The sequence below is a fragment of the Trichosurus vulpecula genome, chromosome 9 (assembly GCF_011100635.1).
Source record: "Trichosurus vulpecula isolate mTriVul1 chromosome 9, mTriVul1.pri, whole genome shotgun sequence".
NCBI classification, from domain to species: Eukaryota; Metazoa; Chordata; class Mammalia; order Diprotodontia; family Phalangeridae; genus Trichosurus; species Trichosurus vulpecula.
The window spans coordinates 188,064,382-188,086,938 of record NC_050581.1 but is presented as its reverse complement, the minus strand read 5'-3'; the positions used below and the strand labels follow the sequence as shown (position 1 = coordinate 188,086,938).

General features: G+C 42.3%; 1 protein-coding gene across 3 annotated transcripts in view; it reads left to right on the top strand.

Moving 5' to 3' along the window:
- The window catches only part of BMPER (BMP binding endothelial regulator), a 350,399-nt gene that overhangs the window by 181,394 nt on the left and 146,448 nt on the right, over window positions 1–22,557 (top strand). For 2 of the 3 annotated variants that reach the window (XM_036739448.1, XM_036739449.1), the window contains exons 11-12: window positions 2,449–2,494; window positions 17,129–17,458. In XM_036739448.1, the coding sequence (XP_036595343.1) occupies window positions 2,449–2,494; window positions 17,129–17,458 (376 nt within the window). The remainder of the gene's footprint in view (window positions 1–2,448; window positions 2,495–17,128; window positions 17,459–22,557) is intronic. The other variant, XM_036739450.1, reaches the window with a different exon arrangement.

Sequence of the window (22,557 nt, the reverse complement as noted above, 5' to 3'; positions counted from 1 at the left end):
GGAGGAAAATGAGTCCCAGAGAGTGATTTATCCAGGGTCACTGCAGCAGTCAGGAAGAATTTGATTACGTATCCAACAACTGATTTGCTCTGCCACGACACCGACCCCTGGGCTTGTGGTTTACCCACAAACCTTGGCTTCCAGCCTGGCAGAATTGCTAGTTCTTAGATGAGGCTCGAGGCCACACCCCCTCCATTATACACATACCAATCCCACACTTAGGAAGCAGATGCATCAGTATGAGTTTGGCTTCTTATGGACGAAGAACCTAAGGGAAGAGGAAAAACTTGGCCGATCCTGTGGAGGAGCCACTGAGCCAGTGAACAGAGAACTCTAGCCAGGACTCAACTCACTTGAACAGATATTCATTAAGCAGCTGCTCTTTGGCAGGTACTGTGCAAGGTGTTGGGAATGTGGAAACAAAAGTGAAGCCAGTTCTGGCCTCAAAGAACTTACCTTCTCTTGGTAAGGAAGCAGCATCTACACAGACAAGGAAATACAAGATATATACAGAGCCAATGCAAAGTAATTTCACGGGCCCAGAAGGGCATTAATGAAAGCAATTAGGAAAGGCTTCTTGGAAGAAGTGGGGACTTGAGCTGGCTATTGAAGGAAGCTGGGGATTCCAAGAGGCAAAGGTGAGAATAGAGAATATTTGGGGAAAGGGGGAGAGATTGTACAAAGATGTAGAGTAGGAGGAGTTAGTCTGTGGACAGCTAGTGGTCCCGTAGGCCTAGAACGTTGAGTGTGTGGCGAATGAATTATTTCAAATGAGTCTGGGAACATAGGTTAAGGCTAGATTATGAAGGCCTTTAAATACCAACCAGAAGAATTTGTAATGTATCCTACAGGCAATAGGGAGCCCATGAAACTTCTTGAATCGGAGAGGGACATGGTCATATTTGTGCTTAGGAATTTCAATTTGGCAACTGAATGAGGGATGGATTAGGGAAGAGAAAGACTTGGGAGGCTATTGTGACAGTCCCCCAAAGGCAACAAGGGCTTAAGTCAAGATGGTAGTTGTGTGAGTAGAGAGACAGGGACCCATGGGAGAGAAGTGGTGGAGGTAAGATTGATGAGATGACAATTGATCGGATACGTTGGGGGAGGAGGAGGGAAAGGTCAAAGGTAAACCTGCAGTTGAGAACCCAGGTGGCTGGGAGCATGATGGCACCCTTGGCCATTATAGATGAGTTGGGAAGACAGGTAGATTTGGGGGAGGGGAGAAGTTAATGGACTCCTCACTAAATTTGAGATTCTGATGGAATGTCTGGGTGACGTCCAACATGTAGCTGGTGATGTGGGCCTGAAGTGGGAAAAAGAGATGTAGGTTTGGGAGCCATCTATGTGGAGAGGACAAACGAACCAATAGGAGCAGAGAAAATGAGGTGACCCAGAGAGGGAATATGGAGAGGAGAAGGCCGGGCTCATTGGGCACCACCCAGTCTGTAATACTCAGCTTGGCCAGAGACCTCCTGCCTTTGAAACAGAAGGTCCTCAATAGCATATTGAACTTCTGTGGAATCCCTGGAAATTTACACAATTTTACAAAACAACAAACGGTATTGGCTTTGACCAAGTAGAAACAAATTCACCTGGATAACACTGCCTCCTGGAAAGCAAAAATGAATCAACCTGATTTGCATTGTCAATACTCCATTCATGCAAAGGGCTACATGACTGCCAGCCTGAATCAGAGGGTTGGCTCTTTTGTTTGTTTTTGCCACACGCCCTTTTGGAAAGTGAACCAACATAAATACTTAGAGGGCCTCCATGAATTGATATTCTGACAGGTTGTTTTTATGATTATGTCCAGGAAAATGATCTCTAGGAGACTGGTTTTGGAAACTAGTGAAAAGATTGAGTCCCAAACATTCTCCATCTTAACTCTCTATGACAAAAGTCACATGAGGGAGGCCTTTAAAGTATTGTATCTCTCATACAATGTTTTAAGTCACTCTTTCTGGTCTCAAAACCAAGGATTTGAAGCTATCATTTTCCTGCCCAGTCTCTAATACTCATCTTGGCCACAGACCTCCTGCTTTTGCAACAGAAGGTCCTCAATAGCATGTTGGTATCATCATCTGTGATTGAACTCAAATGTGTCCTGAAGTTCCTTGTAGAGGTCACCAGTGAAAGGGGAAGTGGAAAATCGGAGAGAGGGCCAATTCCGAAGTCAGGACAGTCTGGGTTTGAGTCCTGCCACTGACACATGCTGGGTGGATGACTTTGGATAAGTCACATGCTTCAGGCAACTTTCTAATGCTCCCAGGTCCCAGTGGCTGAGCTGTGTGAAGGAAAGGATTTCCATAGTAGGAAATAAATAGGATCTTAGTTCTTGACTTGGAATGGACTTGAAAATCAGTTGAGATAATACATGTAAAACATTTTGCAAACCCTAAAATGTTATAGATATTAAAATGAATGTGTTGTTTTCTTCTTCATTAGGGTAAAATTCTGAATAGAAAGGGATGCTGTCCTATTTGCACTGAAAGTGAGTAAGTTCTTTCCATTTTACCAAAAAGTTATATTTTTGCAATTATTGTTTTGGTCTGGGGAATGTCTAGGGGTGGGGGTGGGGTTGGGGGGGGAGGTTTCCTGTTCCACCAGGTTGGGTTATTTTATTTGTTTTATGCACATTCTGTTGCTTTGAGGGATAAAATCGAACCATCCTATTTTCCTACAATGAGTGACAGTCAATTTGCTGTTCCTCCCTCCCCAAGAAGTACAATTCAGCCAGCAGAATGGCAACCATCCCTGTAGGAGGTGGTGGAGAGATTTTTCCTGATGAAGTTTTAACAAGACTAGATCAACTGAGTGTCCCTTATAAGTGTTAATGACATTTGCAGCTGGGTAATCTAAGATAATGATACCTAATGAAACCTGACTTCATGAATAATCCAGAAGGGATATATTTTTTTTCTAGCCTTGTAAAGTCTGACAGCTGCAGTCCCTCCTCCTCCCCTGCATTCCCACAGTCTCTTTCACTAAGGTATGAAGGATCGCCTTTGCCAAAGGCAAAACCTTCTACTGATAGGAAATGGATCATTGGTTTTCCTGTATGTGTAACTGAGTGACTTGGACTGAAAAAGCCCTATTCACCATAAGGGTCCTTGACTTGGATTCAGACACTGGACTTCCCAATATCACTTCCTTCCTCTATGCACAGAGACACCTAAGCTCTGCAGAAATATTTCCCTTTGCGGGTGAACATATCTAGTGGCAAATGGAGGGATCAGTCCCATCCAAGTGTGTGGTTTGGAGTTCAATGTCTCCATAAGGTGTCATTATCCTTTGAAAAAGGGATGTCAGTTATATAGATGTTACACTAACTTTGAGGACAAAAACAAACCCAAACATGGTGAAGCCTCTTAGAAGACACTCAGACTTTTAGAACTTGGTTTTGATGGTAATTGCAAGCCAGAGGTATTAGTTTTTGCTTAAGCAGAGGTCCATTTATTACCTTTATCTAACATTCAACCTCTTCCTCCTAATGATTCTCAACGACCCAACTTAGCTTTTCTCATGAATGGTGACTTAAGGACCATATATGTGGGCAATGGGCTGAGTTTTATGTATGGCTATATTCCCTGTCCTGCTACCAAACCTGGGATTTTATTGTCTTAGGAAGTTTTCAGCAAGGGACATCCTCTAGCATTTAGATTGACAGCTGACTTATAGGCTCAGAGATTTGCCTTGGGGCCAATAAAGAACCTTGCCCAGAGTCCTAGAGCCTACCCATTGGGACATGAACTAAGAACTTCATGACCTGGAGGTTAGTTCTCTCTCTTTGGTTTGAGATATGGTTATATGTACTTTCCTTCAGACTGATGTGCCCACATTCAGGTGGTATAACTATTTGCTAAAGGAGAGAAAATTTCTACTGAATTAATGACAAGTTTTTTACTTTATGGTACATTTATACATACTTGCATATACATGGCTCAGTGGGATTTCTTTTTTTAAAAATTATACTGAGATCTTTTCTTTTTACATCATTTCCCAATATATCACTACCTCTAATCCTCTCTGAAAGCTGTCCCTTAGAATAAAGAAAAAAAAGTCCAGCAAAATTAACCAACATAGAACAAATCTAATGTTGTACACAGTGTTCCACTGCATGATTCCCCCATATCTGAACAAAGACTACAGTTTTCTCCTCATGTCTCTTCTTTGATGCCAAGCTTGTTGAGCTGTGATTTCACTGGTGGAGAAAAAGCTCTCTCTGCTGATGTATACGGCACTTTCTCTGCAGCTAATACCTTAAGAGAATTGCTTGGAGGAACAGAGAAGTTAGTTGCTGTTGTTAAATTGTTTCAGTTATATCCAACTCTTTGTGACTGCATTTAGATTTTCCTGGCAAAAATATTGGATTGGTTTGCCGTTTCCCTCTCCAGCTCATTTTACAGATGAGGAAACTGAGAAAAACAAGATTAAGTGACTGGCCCAGGGTCACACAGCTAGGAAGTATCTGAGACCTGATTTGAACTCAGAAGGATGAGTCTTCCTGGTTCCAAGCCCAGTGCTCTATCCCTACCTAACTGCCCATACTAAGAGGTTAAGTGACTGATAAATATTTGCTTTTAGGTACATACAATAACTCAAACTTGGTTTACAAAGTGTTGTCTTGCCTAGTTCTGGGCCTGAATTGACTTCCTTGAGGCCATCACTTAATGGCTCTGTCTTTCATTACTCATGTGACTTTGGGCACGCCAGTTCATTCCTTCGGGTCTCAGTACAATGGAGACTGGACTTGGATGACTAATGTGGGTCCTTCCAGCTTGAAATTTGGGATGTGGCTTCTCTGTTGTAGAGCAGTTAGGAGTTGGGGGTTTAACCTTGTGTTTGTGGGATTCAGTCATGAATATAACAGCTTCCTGTTTCAGGTCTCAAGGAATGAGAGAACCAGGGCAAGATCCAGAGGGTGATGATTAGTCAATTGCTCTTTGGTACTTCTAGAATATTTCTCATCGCCTCTTAGGCAGATGGCTTGGTGGAAGGGTAGACCAATCATAGAATGGAGGGCCTTGATCACAATGTGGGCATTCGATGAAGTTAGGATGTTGTAATGAATCTTATGTGAGGCAGCATGGAGCAGTAACTAGAGGGATATCCTGCAGTCAGAAAAGGAATGGGTTCCAGTGTTGCCTCCATCACATTCTAGCTCTGTCACCAGTGGGAAGTCTCTTAACCTCTCTGCACCCTCGGGCAATTCTCTCAGTCTCTTAAGTTGCAGATGAGTTGATTTGCATCAGTGGAGATACTTTTCACCCTGGGAGCTCTCCAACCCCGAGAAAGCATGGGTCTGGATCCCCCTTCCTCCCATTAATGTTGTTTCATCTCAAGCCTACGTTTAAGGAATGAGAGAGGCTATGAATTCTGATATTGAAGGATGCCAATGATGATCTGGCAAGGAAATTCAAGAATCTGGGCAACTGGGTGGCATAAGAGGTAGAGCACCAGCCAGTCCAGTTACTTAACTCTGGTCTGCCTCAGTTTCCTCATTTCTAAAATGGGGATAATAATATCACCCACCTGCCAGGGTTACTGGGGAGATCAAATGATATCTGTAAAGTGCCATATAAATATGAGCTATTATTATTCTGGCCTCTGCCCCCACACTGGGTGATAGCTTAATTAGTCAAGATCCTTGGTTCTATTTGTCATTATCCCAACAGATCACAGAATCATAGATAACAAGTGAGAAAATATTTGTAAAGTGCTTCTGCGAACAATTTGCAATAATAATTAGTGATAGTAATAATGATTATTGTCATTCTTCTTCTTCTTCTTCTTCTTCTTCTTCTTCTTCTTCTTCTTCTTCTGCTTCTTCTTCTTCTTCTTCTTCTTCTTCTTCTTCTCTTCTTCTTCTTCTTCTTCTTCTTCTTCTTCTTCTTCTTCTTCTTCTTCTTCTTCTTCTGCTTCTTCTTCTTCTGCTTCTGCTTCTTCTTCTCTTCTGCTTCTTCTTCTTCTTCTTCTTCTTCTTCTTCTTCTTCTTCTTCTGCTTCTTCTTCTTCTGCTTCTTCTTCTTCTGCTTCTTCTTCTTCTTCTTCTTCTTCTTCTTCTTCTTCTTCTTCTTCTTCTTCTTCTTCTTCTTCTTCCTCTTATCTAGAGTTGGAAGAGGCCTTAGAGGTGATCTAGTTCAATCTCCTTATTTTATAAATGAAGAAATTGAAGCCAAGAATGTGAAATGACTTTCCCAAGGTCATACAGGGAATGAGAAGCAGAGCCAGGCTTCACACTGAGGTCATGAGATCTCAAGCCCACCATTCCTTCCACCATGCCATACAGCCTCCCTAATGTCTTTCCTGTTCTGACAGCCTATGATTGGGTTCGATCATCTCTTCTGTAATCAAAGCAGTTTTCAAGTATCTTGAGATACTCCAGACAATTGCAACAGGTCCAGCTGGGGTCAGTTCTGAGGCACTTTCTGTTTATTTTAAACCTAAATTCACCTTTTAACAACTTCTACTATTTGTTGTAATTTTCCTCTAGACCCCTGAAAGTAAATAGGATCCAGTTTCTGCATGGTCGCCGCCTTCATATTTGAAGATGGCTACCATGTCACTTCTTCTTCCCTTCTCCATGTTATAATACACATCATTCAGGTGGCTTAGTCATTTGGGGAAAGGTTAGTGGAATCAGTAGTAGAGAGCAGTATCCTTCAGTCCCTGGTACACTAACCTTGACCACAACCATCCCTACTGGCCATTCTCCCCATTACTTCTTCCCTCACTTTCCCAGACTAATGATGGCCCTAGTTGGGAGGAGAGGAAGTGGCCAAGCAGGTGACTTCAGGAAGGGGACCCCACATAATTCGGGAGCATTAGGAAAGGCTACCCACAAGAACTGACCTCTGAGTTAGAGAATTAACATCCCAGATATTTTTGCTGTCCTCTGCCAAGTTAATTCTTGGCTTCTTCAAAACTTTTGTGAATTATCTTTGACTTTTGAAAGGTGTGACATCAGGAAAGGGTAAAAGAAATTTGGGATGCTGGAAATAAAGTGTCATAATTCTCTATTTTAAAGAGTCACTCATCCCAACAGACTCACTCAAGGGATGAATATTTCTTTAAACACCAATGATACATTTGGATGCCAGAGAATTCATTTACTACATAATTAGGTGAGAATGGCAGATTGGATAGAGAGGAAGACCAAAGTTCAAGTCCCACATCTAACACATGATAGCTGAGTGACCCTGGGCAAGTCACCTCCCCTCTGGGTGCTGCAGATGGTTCTCTGAGATGGGAAGTTGCAAAGATGCTTTGGTAGAGGGAATTTACTCATCAGTATTTCCTGGTACCAAAGAAAGGGAAGGTCTAATTCTATACTATCCAATTAGGTGGTCTTCAGAGGCCTGTATACTTAGTTATGCCAATGTTAAAGTATCAGTTAGTCAATCAACTAGCATTTATTAAATGCCTACTCTTTGCCAGGCACTGTGCTAAGTGCCAGGGATACAAAGAAAGACCAAACAATACCAATAACAGTGAAAAATTCTTGCTCTCGAGGAGCTCACAGTCACAGAGCTGGTAGAAATGTCCTCAATGATTGGATCGTGATGGAGAGAGTTGTTTGCTTGGCATCAGCCCTGATGGTATTGTGACAGCATTGCCATCTGCTCATCCCGTTAGGTCATTCTCTCCACCTTCGCTCCCTTTCTTCTTTTCCAAATACAAGTAACTAAATTCATACTCGAATAGTTTCTTCATTGTTGTCTTTTTAAAATTTTATCACTTCAACCACAGAACCAATTGTGATTTCACTGGTCTAGGGAATTTCTGTATCAATGCAGATTGGTACCTGTTCCGCTCCTTAGAGAGTTTCATCGATTTGCTCTGAGTCGTATACAAAGGTGGAACTTGAATCCTGGTCTTCCTGACCAGAAAGCCAGCTCTCTCTTCATCACAGCCCAAGGAAGTGATCCAAATACACCTCACAAGGCTTTTGTCTCCAAGGGATACAGTTATACCTGGGAACTCCCACTCTGGCTAAGCAATGTCACACAGTGAGGAGCCGAGGGCTTTTCTGAGTTGAGGAAGGTGCTCACCTGTTGTACCTGCAGCTGTTTGATCTTAGAGCTAAATGTTATTTTGCCACATATTAGAAGAGAGATGGTAGAGCTGGGGCCTGACTAGGACACCTGAACCCAACCCAGCTGGTGACAGTCAAGAACCCTTCTTTCTCAGGTCCCATTCCATAGAGAAGTTTGCCTACCTTCTTCATATAATAGGAAAATGGGTGGGTGCCCTCACTATGAGGGATAATTGATGGGCAGATCCATTGATATCCCTGAGGTATCAAGAGAAAGTGGGAAAGGCTCTCAGCTCATTGGGCAGACCTCCTTTGACGAATTTATGGAATGAGATAGATGAGGATCTCACCTGATGGTCAGATGTAGATGGTTTAGCACAGTGTGCAAGCTCATAGTAGGTGCTTAAGGAATGTGTATTTACTCTCATTGGTGGAATCAGTGGAATGCAATTCTAGGTCTGGAAGGAAACTTGGAAGCTCTCTAGTTCAACACCCAGAGAAGGAAACTGAGGCCCAGAGATGTGGAAGGATTTACTCAGTGCCATGAAAGTAAAGTCAGAGGCAGAATTTGAATCTGTATCCTGCTCCAGAATAAGGTCTCTTTCTACTGGAATCCCCACACTGATGGCACTGCATGACCATTTGTGTGTTGGAATGTTTGAGTACTTGTTGGTTATAGAACTGACTGTTGCAGCAAATATAGGGGAGTCTGGTATCTGCCCGATGCATAGGAGGTTCTTGATGGGTACTCGTTTGCTTGCTCACTTGATTAAAGAAATGTATATCTAGCCAGTGGTTGGCACCAAGATAATGGCTAATAACTGTGTTTCGAGCTTTGGCCAATTTGAACACCAGAAACTAAGACAAAGCTGAGTCTCTAGCATTACACTGGATAAATGCGCATGGTGACAAAGAAAGCTCATTTATGAATAGCTGGAGGGAACCACAATGCATTGAGTGCTGAGCCGGGAGTCAGGAAGACCTGAATTCAAATCTGGGTCTCAGACACTTACTCGCTGTGTGACCTTGGGCAAGTCTGTTAACCTGTGTCTGCCTTGGTTTCCTTATTTATAAAATGGGGTTAATAATATCTCCTGCCTCCCAGGGTTGTTGTGAGGATCAAATGAGATAATGTTTGTAAAGTGCACAGTGCCTGGCACATAGTAGGGATTTTATAAAAGCTTGTTTCATTCTTCCCCATTCATGTGGAGAGGAGCTCTTAAATACCAGATAAATAAAAGAAAGAACTTCTGTGGAGATTCAAGGTGGCCAGACCTGCCCTGTCAAGTCATACAGATGGCAGGATCTAGAAAAGGATGAAACTTTTGAGGTCAGAGGAGAAACTATGAGCCAGTGGAAAGCTAATAACAATAGCTGTGATAGTAACATTTCTGTAACACTTTAAGGTTTGCAAAGTTCTTTGTGTTTGTTATCTTATTTGATCCTCACATCATGCAAGATAGATGTTATTACTACTCCCTTTTTACAGATGAGAAAACTGAGGTAGACACAGGTGAAATACCTTGCCCAGGGTCACACAGCTAGCAGGTGTATGAGATAGGATTTGAACTCAGTTCTTCCTGACTCCAGCACTCTACTATACTACCTAGAGGCCAGAGTGAGAGATAAGGAGTTAGGGAAAGAGGTTCAAATCTCAGCTCCGTCACTTGGTACCTGTATGACTTTGGACAAGTCACTCAACCTGTCTAGGTTTCTGTTTCCACACCTATAAAACAAGGAGAATAGATGACCTTTAATTTAACTTCCAAATCTAAATCTATAGTATCTAACTCACCTCCTTTCTTTATGTTTTTCAAACTGGATTCAGTAAACATTAGCACATAATAAGCAGTGTGTGAGTGCTAGGAATACAAAACAAAACAAAGAAAAAGAAAAGGAGATCGGAGCCCATATTCTCCAGGAGGAATCCAACAGGTTTGATGTGAGTTGGTGAGAAGGTTAGGGTGGATGAGAATGTCCTGGAGGTAGAGTCAGATGACCAACTGGATCATTTATGGGGGCTGGGATTAGAAGTCAAACACACTGACTCCAGGCCCAATGCTCACCTACACTGTTCCTTTCCATCTCTCCTTCAGCAGCATTCTGATGGAGCCCCACAGTGGGAGCATGCCATTTTCTCTAATTAAACAGTGGGTTTAGGAGTGGGAAATAGAATTGTTTTATTTATCATGGTGTGAGCACACCATGAAATAGGGTCTTCTGGGCCAGATTTGCAGAAAAATTTTGAATGACGTAGATTCCACAAATATTCAGTGTGATATGGAGATCACTTATCTCTGAAACCACAATGAGCTATGTTGAATAAGGCTAATAGACTTGACTTTAAGCCATAAAAGCAAGGAAATTTAAAGCTTGAGCTAAGGGTCTTTGCTGTACAGGGACTGAGTAGAGATTTTAGTCATAGAGGGTTGGGGTTGGGGAGTAGTCAGCTAATTCGCGTTGACTGTTTTGTTGAAATTCCTTCTGTTTGGTTGACTGCTAGCCTGTCTGCTTTTGCAATGATCAACATGATGATTCCTGGAAAGTCTTTCTTCAAGGACCTGGTGGTTATCAAACAATTCACCAACCATTTATTTAGTACCTACTATGTGCAAGGAAGGGCAGTGTTGTATAGTGGGTAGGGTCTGGGTGAATAGTCTGAATTAATATTCTGCCTCTGATTATGTGACCTCCACAATCCCTTAACCTGTTTGAACCCCAGACAACTCCCTAGGACATATTTGCCAAGTATTCCACACTCTGCAGTGTGATTGACCTGGGGTTACAATGACCCCAAGAGCTTACATTCGCCTGGGGGATACCCCATAAAAAACCCAGATAAATAATTTGGGGACTTGATTTAAATGAAGTGGGACTTCTAGGTGCTGGGGAAATCCAGAAAAATAAAAAAAAATATGGAGTCAGCTACATGACATGAAAAAGCCATCCAACTCCTAATCTTCATGAAAAATTGTTGCTAGAAGACTTCTAGGAAAGTGAGAAGGAAGTCGGCTTATTCTGCTTGCCCCCACCTCTGCCCAGGTAGAATCGGAAGCCATGGGTGGACAGTGTAAAAAAGGTTAGGTTTAATTGTTAAATTAAACATCTTAATGATTAGAATTATCCAAAAGTAGGTCAAATTGCCTCTGAAGTCTCTTCTGTCCAGAAGTGGTTGTTTCAGAGAGGCAGATTTAAGCAGGATGTTGGACAGCTCCTTAACAGTGATAGCTACCTGGATGTAAATGAGCTGCTTTGGGAGGCAGGGTCTTCTTCCTCACTGGAAGTCTTGAAATGGAAGCTGGATGACAACTTGGGGGTGGGGTGGAGCAAAAGGAAGGGCATGGTTTTTATAGAGGGGTTGGACTAGATGGCTGCTGGAGGGATTTCTGACTCTGAAAGTCCATGTTTCTGTATTTCCTCAAGGCTTTTTTGTTACCATATAGCTAAAAGTTACTAATTAATATGGTGGTGTAGTTGAATAAAGACCAAATATGTCTTTAAAAATTATTTTATTGTTGGCTTCTTATCTTGCATCAGAGTCATTTTGGGAAATATCCTCAATGCTCCTTCAGCAATGAATACTTCCTTGTAAACAAAGAGAACCAGAAAGTAAAACTATCTGATACAGTGTATATGACGTTTTGCTCTAGTATTTCCCACCTCCTTACCTTGATGAAGTAAGTCTGGAGATTAGATTATATAGATTTAAAGTTGAAGAACCAACTTTCTCTGTTGTTCACAGACAGTTAATTACAAAAGCCAACTCTTCTACCAACAGAACTTGGAGATCTCCAGAAGCCTGGAGATTTTGGCTCTAGCCAATTAGTATGGATCTCTCTTTGTAATTCTAGATTTAATCTAATTCAACATTCATTTCAATAAGCAGGTTGTTTGATGATACCACATTCCACCAATCGCTTAAAGGAATATGTAAAAATTGCTCCCCACTGACAGACTAGGTGTTTTTGTGTCTTTCCCTGGCTTTAAAATGTTTAGCCTGATTTGAAGTCAATCCTTTCAACCATTCCTAACTCAACTCAAGTAAGCCTGAAAGAGTTTAGAGTTTAATATGAAGGATGGTTTGGATATTGGACATCTGGAACCAGAGTTTGTTTCAGTGAGTGTCCTGAAAAAGAAATAATATTGGGAGATGTAATCTTCATTCTTCCCCCTAAGCACTAGTATAGCTCTCTCTCTCCTTGCTCTTGCCCCTTCTTTTCTCTGTCTCTTCTTTCTCTCCCTCTCTCTCCCCCTCCCTTTCCTTGTCTTACTCTCTGTCTCTTTTCACTCCCCTCTCCATGCACACATAGATAAAGATCCTTTGTAGCCTAAACTATTTTTTTAATCATTACACTAACATGCATATTCTTTTCTCTCATCACATATAGCAGATAGGTCTTTAGATGCCAAGAAAATATTTAAATATTTGGGGGTGAGGAGATAGGTTCTTTACAATGGTGAAGTATGATTTAGTTTAACCTGCATTTTACCAAGCACTTAATAGACCGGTTATGAAGACAAAACCCATATCATCCTTGTTCTCTCAGAGCTCACATCCTAATGGCAGAGTGCGTTTGCTCTGCCCTCTCTACCTAAAATTAGGAAAAGTCCTGGTGCTCTTCCCCCCCAAGTCCTAAAGGTAGAAGTATTGGAGAAATACTGAACCCTAACATTATTTATAATTATTTTACTGTAAACAGTGTTTTCATAGACATTCAGTTTTCTGTACCTTTTGGTGTGGTCCCCATGCATGTTTTCCCCTTATGGTCAGCTGTTGTAACCATCTTTCATAGGACTTCTCTCAAGTTTTCATGGTCTTTAAATGGCTCACTTTCCCCTTCCAGTTTCTAAGGACATTTTTTCTGCTTCTGGGGAACATTTGCAGCTCTTTCTTTTGACTAGAAGCATTAGGCATGGAAATCAGCTGCTACCCCAGTGTAGACAAAAGTATGACCCTATGGACTGAATTTTTTTTCTATTTCTCTTCTATTTTCATGTTAATATCCATTAGTGACACCAACCTAAAAGTTTTCTTTCTCTAACTTAGCCTTAACAATTTTAGGATCAAGACTCCCTTTGCCTCATAAAAAGTATGAGACTACCATCTTTGCTTTTTTTTTTCTTTTAAAAAGAATTCAATTATTTAAGTTGGTAAATAAGGCAGACATTTTTATGCAACGTATTTATGAACCAAAATAACATATCACAAAAGCCAGTAACCAATACTTAAGGTCTTGGGTTCTTCATTCATCATTCTCATTCTCATCTAGAATGTTTGTCACATTCCAATTCAGTCCAGGCTACCTGGAGATGTTAATTTGGTTTTTTTTGGGGGGGAAGGAGGATGGGCATGATGAATTCTTTAGAAAACATTCGCACATATATATTCACACAGAATAACATTTAATTATTTGTTTATCTAGTTATTTGTTTTGATGGATATATTTGAAAATTTTTATACTACTATCATTTATTCCTGTACACCCCACTTTGAATTCTCTTTTGTAACAAAGAAAAAAACTAAGCAAAACTAATCAGCAAAGTGTATGAATCATTCTGCATCCATTGTCCTCCACCTTTCTTCCTAAAGGAGGGATATAGAGTGTGAGAAAATTTCAAAAAGGTAATAATTCTTTTCAGAAAGTTAAGGCTTCTTCAGTCTCTTTAATTGGTTAAGAAAGAATTTCCTTGAGTATTTATTTTCTTTCCTCCCCCTTCTACCCACCCCACTCCCAAGCCTGCTCTCTGGGTCTACCAAGGTCATTTGTGACTTGGGAAGTTTGGGGAGGGTCTAGATTTCCTTTTTTAGCTGGTACAGGTTAGGAACCTTGACTCTTTGAAGTGGGCTCAAACCCTGGCTCTTGATACCACTTCAAAGTCTTGACAACTGACTAAAACATAAAGGGACTTACTGTCTCGGGCTAGAAGACAACAGCTGGGTGTCAGCCAGAGATTTACTTAGAGTGGGACATCAGGAAATCTATATCTTGGAGATAAGCCTAGAAAAGTTCCCCTTAATTGGGGAAATCATCCCTTTATTGGGTTTGAGTTGGGACCTCTGGTGGTTTCAGTATCCTAGAGCATTGGACTTGGTAGTCACTTAATACTCCAGTTAACCCATTGATTGATTGTGGAATCAGGAAGGTCACAGTTCAAATCTTGCCAAAGAAAAACTTAGTAGCTCTATGATTTCAGTTTCCTGAATGAGGAAGTTGAACTTGGTGGCCTCAAGGTCTTTTCCAAATTTGTGTCTATAATCTGTAATAAATACTTAGGAGGAGAAATGGAAAACAATACAGGGAGTGAAATTAGCAAAAAGTACAGGACAAGAACAAAGTTGGGAGGGGAATTCTTGTACATAGTGCCTGTTGAATTATATCTGATTATTTCTTTCTGAAGTCATATATGTATGTGAGTATATATATATATATATATATACACATATATATATATGTGTATATATATACATATATATGTGTGTATATATATGTATATTACAGGTTTTTTTCATGGGGGGAGCACTTATAGATTAAAACTAAATCAAATACTTCAAGTTATGCCATCATAGGCTCACAGATTTGGTATTGGAACAGACCTTGGAGACCATTTAATCCAACATCTCATTTTTCAGGTGGTGGAAATGAGGTCCCGGTAAATGAAGGTACTTGTTGAAGGTCACATCTAAGGTTGTAACTCTGGAGCTAGAAGGGAATGTAGAGTCTAAAGCCTCCTCATGTTACAGACAAGGTGACTCAGGCCCAGAGACATTTAGTTATTTGCTCAATGTCATTGAGTTATTAACCTGAGCATACCAATCAGACCTTCAAAATCCCAATCCAATTCTCTTTCCACTATACATCCTTCTTCCCTTCTTTTCTTTTTTAAAAACTTATCCCCAAAGTGACATCTTTACAAAGAAAACAGATTGTGGATCAGATTTTAACTTCTCAAATCCCAAATGTGTGTCTGCATATACATACATATCTTACTGTAATGGAGCAAGTTGACATATGGTGTGATCCAATGTGATATAACATAAGACAGCATCTCTTTATATAACACATTGGAAATTAAAAGCAAACATTTCCTTTCCATCCTGTCCCAGCTATCAGCCAGGGTGGCAGGTCTCCAAAGGGCGTCTCCTCCAAGTCTTGGCTCTTAACTATTCACTTAGGTAAAGGAAAGAAGACAGGCCCAAGATGTCTAGGGACAGCTCCCTTTGATTCTTGACTTTTGCTGGTACAGAAAACAAATAGCTCTTTTGATTGAGGAGCTCAGATCTTATCAATGTTTGGACTAATTCTTATCTATGATTTCCTCATTAGTCATCCTTTGCTGCCTAGAAAGCAAAGATAAAAAGACAGCAGGAAGGAGATAAAGTTTAAGAAATGACAGCTGGCTCCTTTTTTGAACTGTAATAATTACACACATTTGTTCGGGCTTCACATGTTATAAAGCACTGACCTCATGCTGACTCTGTGGGGTCCCTTGTGTAAGTAATGCCTACATTTTACAGATGGGAAAATGGAAGGTCCTGTTACAGGATCACAGTCTTAGAGATAGAGGAGACCCTCCCTGTCACTGAAGCAGCCTCCTCATTTCAGTGAGGTTGAAGGAGTGAATGCAGAAAGCTGCCAGATGTCCAACATTGAGAACTTTACTCAGGGTCAGAGAATTAGGGCTGAAAGGAACCTCAGATATCATCTAGGCCAGCTCCTTTATATTTCAGAGGAGTAAACTGAGGTCCAGATAGGTAGTTACTTGTCCCAGGTCACACAGGTGAGGCAAGATTTGAACCCAGTCCTTTGATTCCACAGATAGTGTTCTTTCCACTGAATTACTCTTACCCACCCCCCCCCCCCCCAGGCTCCCCTCTTGAGGCTCTTCCAAGTCAGATCCAGTGACCATGAACCTACCACTTTTACTGCTACACGTTAGGTGACAGAATCAGGGCTGGCTTCCAATGGCAAAGTGAAATTTCTTAAATTTCTGAAAGGTCTAGGCTTGCCTTGATTGAAATTCAGCTTTTGCCACATTGAGAGAGTAGTGGTGAGTTTGTTTTGCTAAAGAGGTCTGGATGTTTGGAAAAGAGTAACTTTTTCAGTGTTTTGGTTTTTGCCAGGAGAGAAACTTAGTTCATGGGTAGAAGAGTCTTCAAAAGAAATAGGAAGCAGCTTGGAGAAAACCTTGTGAAACAGCCCCTCGTCTTTGTACTGTTGCAAAAGGATCTATCATTCATGGGATTCCTACCTGAGAGCCCCTATCTGTCCATGCCAAATGTGCCCAAATTAGCTAAGTGGAAAGAATGCCGAGGCCCCTTCTGCTAGCCATTTCTTTCTTTTTTCCCCTCTTTTTGTTGTCTTGCCTAGCTGGTCTGGTGGCTTAGGAAGCCGGATAGATGGGTCAGCTCTGTTGATAAACAGATCCTAGTTCAATGTCTGTGTTTCTTATATTAAGATAGTCTGAGTATAGGAAGTGTATAAACAAGAGAGGATATTGGGAAAGACATCAAAAATATCAGGCAACCAAAAAAAGACCACACGCACACACATAAATCACCTCTGATTTGCAACCCACTGGAAGGATAGACCTTGTTTGGAGCAGACCATTAAAGGCACAGGGTTTAGTCACAGGACCTGGGTTCAGATCCTGGCTCTGCAGCTTAATATTCTCTCTGGGTTGGGATGAGGGGGTTGCAATCTTTGATGGCCTCTAAGGCCCCTTTTAGCTCCGAATCTAGGATGCTATAGTTGTCAGCCACTTAACCTATCTCTGGGCCCCCCTGGTTTCCTCATCTATAAATTGAGGTTTTCATGGTGCCATCTAACTCTCAAACGAGTGATAACTTGTTGGTTCTGAGTCACTTAACTCCTTTGGGGGCTTCAGTTCCCTCATCTGTAAAATTAGGGGATTGAACCAGATTGTCCCCAATGTCTCTTCCTGCTCCGGAGCCCTCTGTGTCAGAGGCTGTCAACTTCTCGACAGGCAGCCCTTCCCCCTCCATTTTTATTACTATGATCTCTGAGATTACTTTAAAACAAAAATACTTCAATTCGTTTTTATCCTGCTTTTGTTTCTCACTCACCTGCAGAGCCCGGCGTTTGCACTGTATTTGGAGATCCCCACTACAACACTTTTGACGGACGGACATTTAACTTTCAGGGAACATGTCAGTACGTTTTGACAAAAGACTGCTCCTCCTCTGCCTCACCCTTCCAGGTGCTGGTGAAGAATGATGCCCGGCGGACTCGGTCCTTCTCTTGGACCAAGGCTGTGGACCTTGTGATTGGTGGCAGCACAGTCAGCCTCCAGCAACATCTCACGGTCAAGTGGAATGGTACCCGGATAGCACTGCCCTGTGAGACTCCTCACTTCCATATTGATCTGGACGGCTACCTCCTGAAAGTGACAACCAAAGCAGGTGGGGCTTCCCAGGGCCCAGGGCCATCCTCCGGGGCCACCCCACCCCATTATATGTAGCATCAGCCCTTGGCTAGGAATGCAGGCATGATGGCATTTCTCCACTCTCTGAGTAAGCCCCAATGTGTGGTTTATCCAAGTACAGCTGGTGCAGGATTCCCACCACAAAGAAAAGGGGAGAATGGGAGAAGCTGGCCGAATCACCATGGAGTTCTGTACAGAGCAGAGTAAGCCTTGGGAATGATGGCAAATCATGCCATTCTTCTGCTCTGTAGACCCCCAGGGAATTCATACGTGTTAATTCTCATTGTGAAAATAGCAAGTGCATTCTCCTCTGTTTCCTCTTGCTTTCTGTCCTGTGGCTGTTTTTAGGCTATTAGGGATGTCCAGCTTGGAATTGTCAGTGCCTGTTCCAACTTTTGACATGTATTTTGACATCTGTGGAAAAGAATGCTCTCTTGAGAACGCCTCTCTGGAAAGGCCAAGATAACCCCACAGTAGAGCCATCTCTCATTAACCCATCATGCTCAAAGGAGGTCTCTTGACATAGCAGCAGGCCCACATTCCCTAGGACCGTGGTGTGCCCTTAGGTGGGCATTCTCCTTGAGAGTTGGCATGTGGTATTCAGGGAGGTTGCTACCCATGTGTGGGAAGAATGCCAGGGAGACCAGTGTGTGTGTGTGCGTGTGTGTGTGTGTGTGTGTGAGAGAGAGAGAGAGAGAGAGAGAGAGAGAGAGAGAGAGGAAAGAGAGAGAGAGAGAGAGAGAGAGAGAGAGAGAGAGAGAGAGAGAGAGAGAGAGAGGGAGAGAGCAGCAATGCTTCTCCCACATGGAGGCTCTCCTTTGGTTTATGACTATGGGCATTGCTTACTACCTTGGTTCTTCTTTTGCTTTATCTGGGGTAAAAACTTTTGCCCTGTGACCTCCCACTCCTTTTAGACTTCTGGAAGATGATTCTCCTTGTCTTGCTGCTGTTCTTTCTCAACATTTCATCTTATGGAGTCTCTGATTTAGTGTATCTACCCTGTGGGCAAATCCATTCATTGAACACCAAACTTTTCATAGCAGGCGCATTGCTAAGTAGTCAGCCTGGTGTGGCAGACAGAGTACTGGGCTTGGAATCTGGAAGACCTAGCTACACATCCTACCTCTGACCCTTAACCAGCTGGGTGTCCTTGGGCAAGTCATTTATCCAACCCTAGAATCTCAGGTAATTCCCCAAGAACTGTCTTCTAAGGTCCAGGTGGCTCATACTCTGTGCTGGTGGAATAAGTTCCTATTCCATTAAAATCAGAGCTTCTTGGTGCATTAACATATTGTTGACTAGTTTCTCCAAGCAAAGAAGTTATTTGCTTAGGAAAACTGTACTTCATTTTGCCATTGGGCAAGAACCCAGTGTCCTATTGAAGTATCTATCAGGCTGCCAAGACGGCAGTTTTCAGGCCATTTTTGGGGACAGGTTATGTTTGGTACTGTCTACACTGTGGCTATAGTGTGCAGTAACTGTCCTCATTCTGCCTATATCTATGTCCATGTCATCTTGATCTATACAATATATACAAACACATGCATACATGTGTATATGCACAGACATGTAACTATATGCGTGCAGGTGTGTTTACATAGCTGTATATCAGGATGATGCATGTGGAATAAATAACACTGAGCTTCATTCTCTGCACATGTATATTGTTTCAGGGAAGTAAGCTAAAAATTGCAGAAACTATTTCCAGCAAAAGCTCCCCTCTCCTTTGATGGACAAAATGGTGCCCTGGTTGGCTCTGATGAGAGTCTGATCCTGTAGGTTCTACACACATTTATTTTTACTTTCGCACATAACTGATGAGGGGGGAAGCATTGATCACAGCCAAGCCCTGGCAATGAGACTTTGGGGAGGAGTGACTCTGAGCAGACCTCTCTCTCTTTCTTCTGGACCTTGGGTGGGAAATATGTTAATGGTTCGAATTCAGGGCCAAAGGTTTGTTTTGCTAAACTGATTTGAGCCCATGGAATGCCAGCGTGGATAAACAAGGGGAAGAAATGGAGACATTTATTATGATCGTGTGTCAGGCCCATTGAGACCAAGAGGCCTTTGGTTTAGAGAGAGGAGAATGTTGAATAAGAATTTGGGGGAACCTGCTCTAAAAGCAAGGAGGCAGATTTTAGCTTGTAAATGATCGCTAGCTAGAGGCAAGAGGTTATGTTGGTTCTCAGACTCCTTATTTTCAGGAAAAGAAAGAACAGAAAATCTAAGCTTCTGTTTGAGTCTGAAGGAGATATGCAATTCTAGCAAATGCAGGTCTCAGAAGATCACAGATTTAGAGCTACGAGGGACCTTGGGGGGTGATCAAGTCCAACCACTTTCTTTTTATAGCTGAGGAATCTGAGGTTTGCCTGGAAAGTGACTTGCTTGAGGGAATGCATGGGAATTAAGGACCAGAGAGGTGAGTTTTGAAACCAAAGCCTGCAACTCCAAATCTAGCCAGTCCTTTTTAAATAAGGCACCACAGTTTATTTCTCTGGAGGAGACCAAATGTTAGGGTGCATCCAAGAGGACCATCATTATGAAGGACTCAGCCACAGCCCTCTCTTGGCACAAACTGAGCATGATGGGTTTGAATGCTGTTATTAGTTATTAGTTCTCTACATTTCAGAACAAAAGGATTCTGGATCCTTTAGGATTACAGAGATCTAGGGATGTTCTGGTCTGCTCAGAGCTAGCTGGCAAAGAAAGGCTAACGGAATGAACGCACTCCAAGGGATGAACTCAGTCTGTAAAATGAGCAAAAGGAATTGGCTGCTATCAAAATAGAAATCGATCATGATCACATGAAGAAGATGAGCAAAGTGAGAGACGTCCCTGGGCTCGAACTCAGGCCTTTATTTTCTTCTTCAGTCGCCCTTAACAGAATCGCAATAATTTACGGACAGCTCCTAATAATACTCAGCTGAATAATTTCCTGAAGAGAGAAACACACAAGGTTTTCAACTTCCTGGGGTAAAAAATATCTAGTCTACTGGGTCTTAAACTGTGCTTTGGGATTATCCTCTGAATGAAAACTATTCCAGTTCCAAACAATGGTGTTCTTTAGCCAGGCTGAGCCAAGCCCCTCAGCTTTACCCTCTACAGATGTTTTCATCACCTATTGTTGGCTTAGAATGCCATAGTGTTTCTCTTGGGCTCTGTGGGTTTTTCCTTTCATAGCCAGAGGTTGATCATTGTCTGAGATGAGAGAGCAATTATTGCAAAATAGCAGCTGAAATGGACCTTGCAGCTGGGAGCAGAGGAGGCATGGGGGAAGAAAGCCTGTGCCTGCCGCCTCACTGGCTTGAGGACTTAGCCCTGCATTGTGGGCTTTGGGTAGGAGGACAGTGGTCTCTGAGCATGGCTGGAACCCAACTGGACCAGTGTGCACAACAGCCCACAACGGCAAAAGTCTTAGGGAGGGACGGGAGGTGTGGGGAGGAAAACTAGCCCCCTCCCTCCAGCCTCCCACCCTGGCAGGTCTTAGCATTTTTACACAATATGCCCTTTCAACATCTGTTTTTCACCCCCCTCACAAGTTCTATCCAGAAGAGCTAACTCCTGCTAAGAAGTACGGATTTGCATATACCATCTCCATACGTTGGTCCAGACTGTTTCCATATGTCTGGAATGTATTCCCTCCTCATCTTTGTCTCTTAGAATCCTTTCGGGGATCCCCTCAGGTGCCACCTCTTAGAGGAGGTCTGTCCTCTAAGCCCCCTAGCTCTTGATGCTCCCTGTGCCTCCTCAAATTATGTTTCCTTATCTGTAAACATGTTGTACCCCTCATGGTGGGTAAACATGGGTGCCCCCCACCCCCAGGACAATGTAATGTTCTTCATGTCAGGGTTGTTGTTGTTGTAGCCTGGCACAAAGTAGGTGCTTTGTAATTGTTGAGCTGAGTTGAAGTGGTTTGGTTTGGAATGCAGCTTTTCCTAGAGACCTATACCTGTTAAATCCAGAAAATGTAAACAGGTCTTCGGTGCAAAATTCTGAAGAAACCCATCTCTCTCAGGAAACTCCAAGGGAATAGCTACGAATTAAAAAAAAATAGACAGATAAAGCCAACAATTATTGCTGACTTGTAACTTTACCTCAGGTCAACTCTTTAACAACCTCCTTCAGGTTGAGTCTTCCCTTAGAACAAAGTAAATTAATTAAACACAGGGATCCAAGGCAGAGATTGTGTTTAACAGTGTATCCCCTATTCTGTCCTGGTAGGCCATCACCTTTTTCCTGGGAGGGAGAAAGGTATGCTTCGTTATTCGTCATTTCAATCAATCAATAAGGATGCATTGAGTATCCCACCCCCACCCCATGTGCCAGATACTGGGGACACTCAGACAAAAATAGAACAGCCCTTGTCCCCAAGGAGCTTATATTCTTGAATTGGAGATAGAGTGGCCCTCCGTCTTTTCTGTGAGACCTCTGGGTTTCTATGATCTAAAAAAAATCTACGATTCCTTCAAGCAAAGACAGCAACACAGGAAATAAAATCAGAATATTAACAGTACTCACCTGAAATCAAGGACCAGGATTGCAAGCACCATAGAATAAGTAGGTGGAGAATAGTAAGGCAAAGCATTCACTAGTGGGGAGAGGAAATTGGAAGACCTCGGAATGCAAGAAGAGGAATGTGGCCACTCTTCACAGCTGCAGATGGAACACATGCTTCAGTTTTAAACTTCATCATCTGCCAGTTATTTCAGTCCAAGGTCTAGGATGGAGAATGGAGCTCATCCCAGCTGCAAAGAGAACCGCCAGCCCATAAACCCCCAAGGCATTTCCAAAATGGTTCATTGAAGAGGATGGCCATTCAAGACACCATACTGAAGGGTTATTTCCTTAGTTACAGCTCATTAGCTTCTCCCCTTTGAGTATTATAATCACCTTTCCATGAGTGTGCTCAAAAGGAAGATATTACACCATGAAATGAGCAGGGAAACTTGAAATGGAAATGCCACAAATGTGGGGAAGGGAAGTATTGATAAAAAATGAAGCCAGCTTAAACCAAGCCTTCTGTAGACAAAAGGGTCATAGAGGCAAAAATGCAGGATGACTTGACCTTCTCTGTAT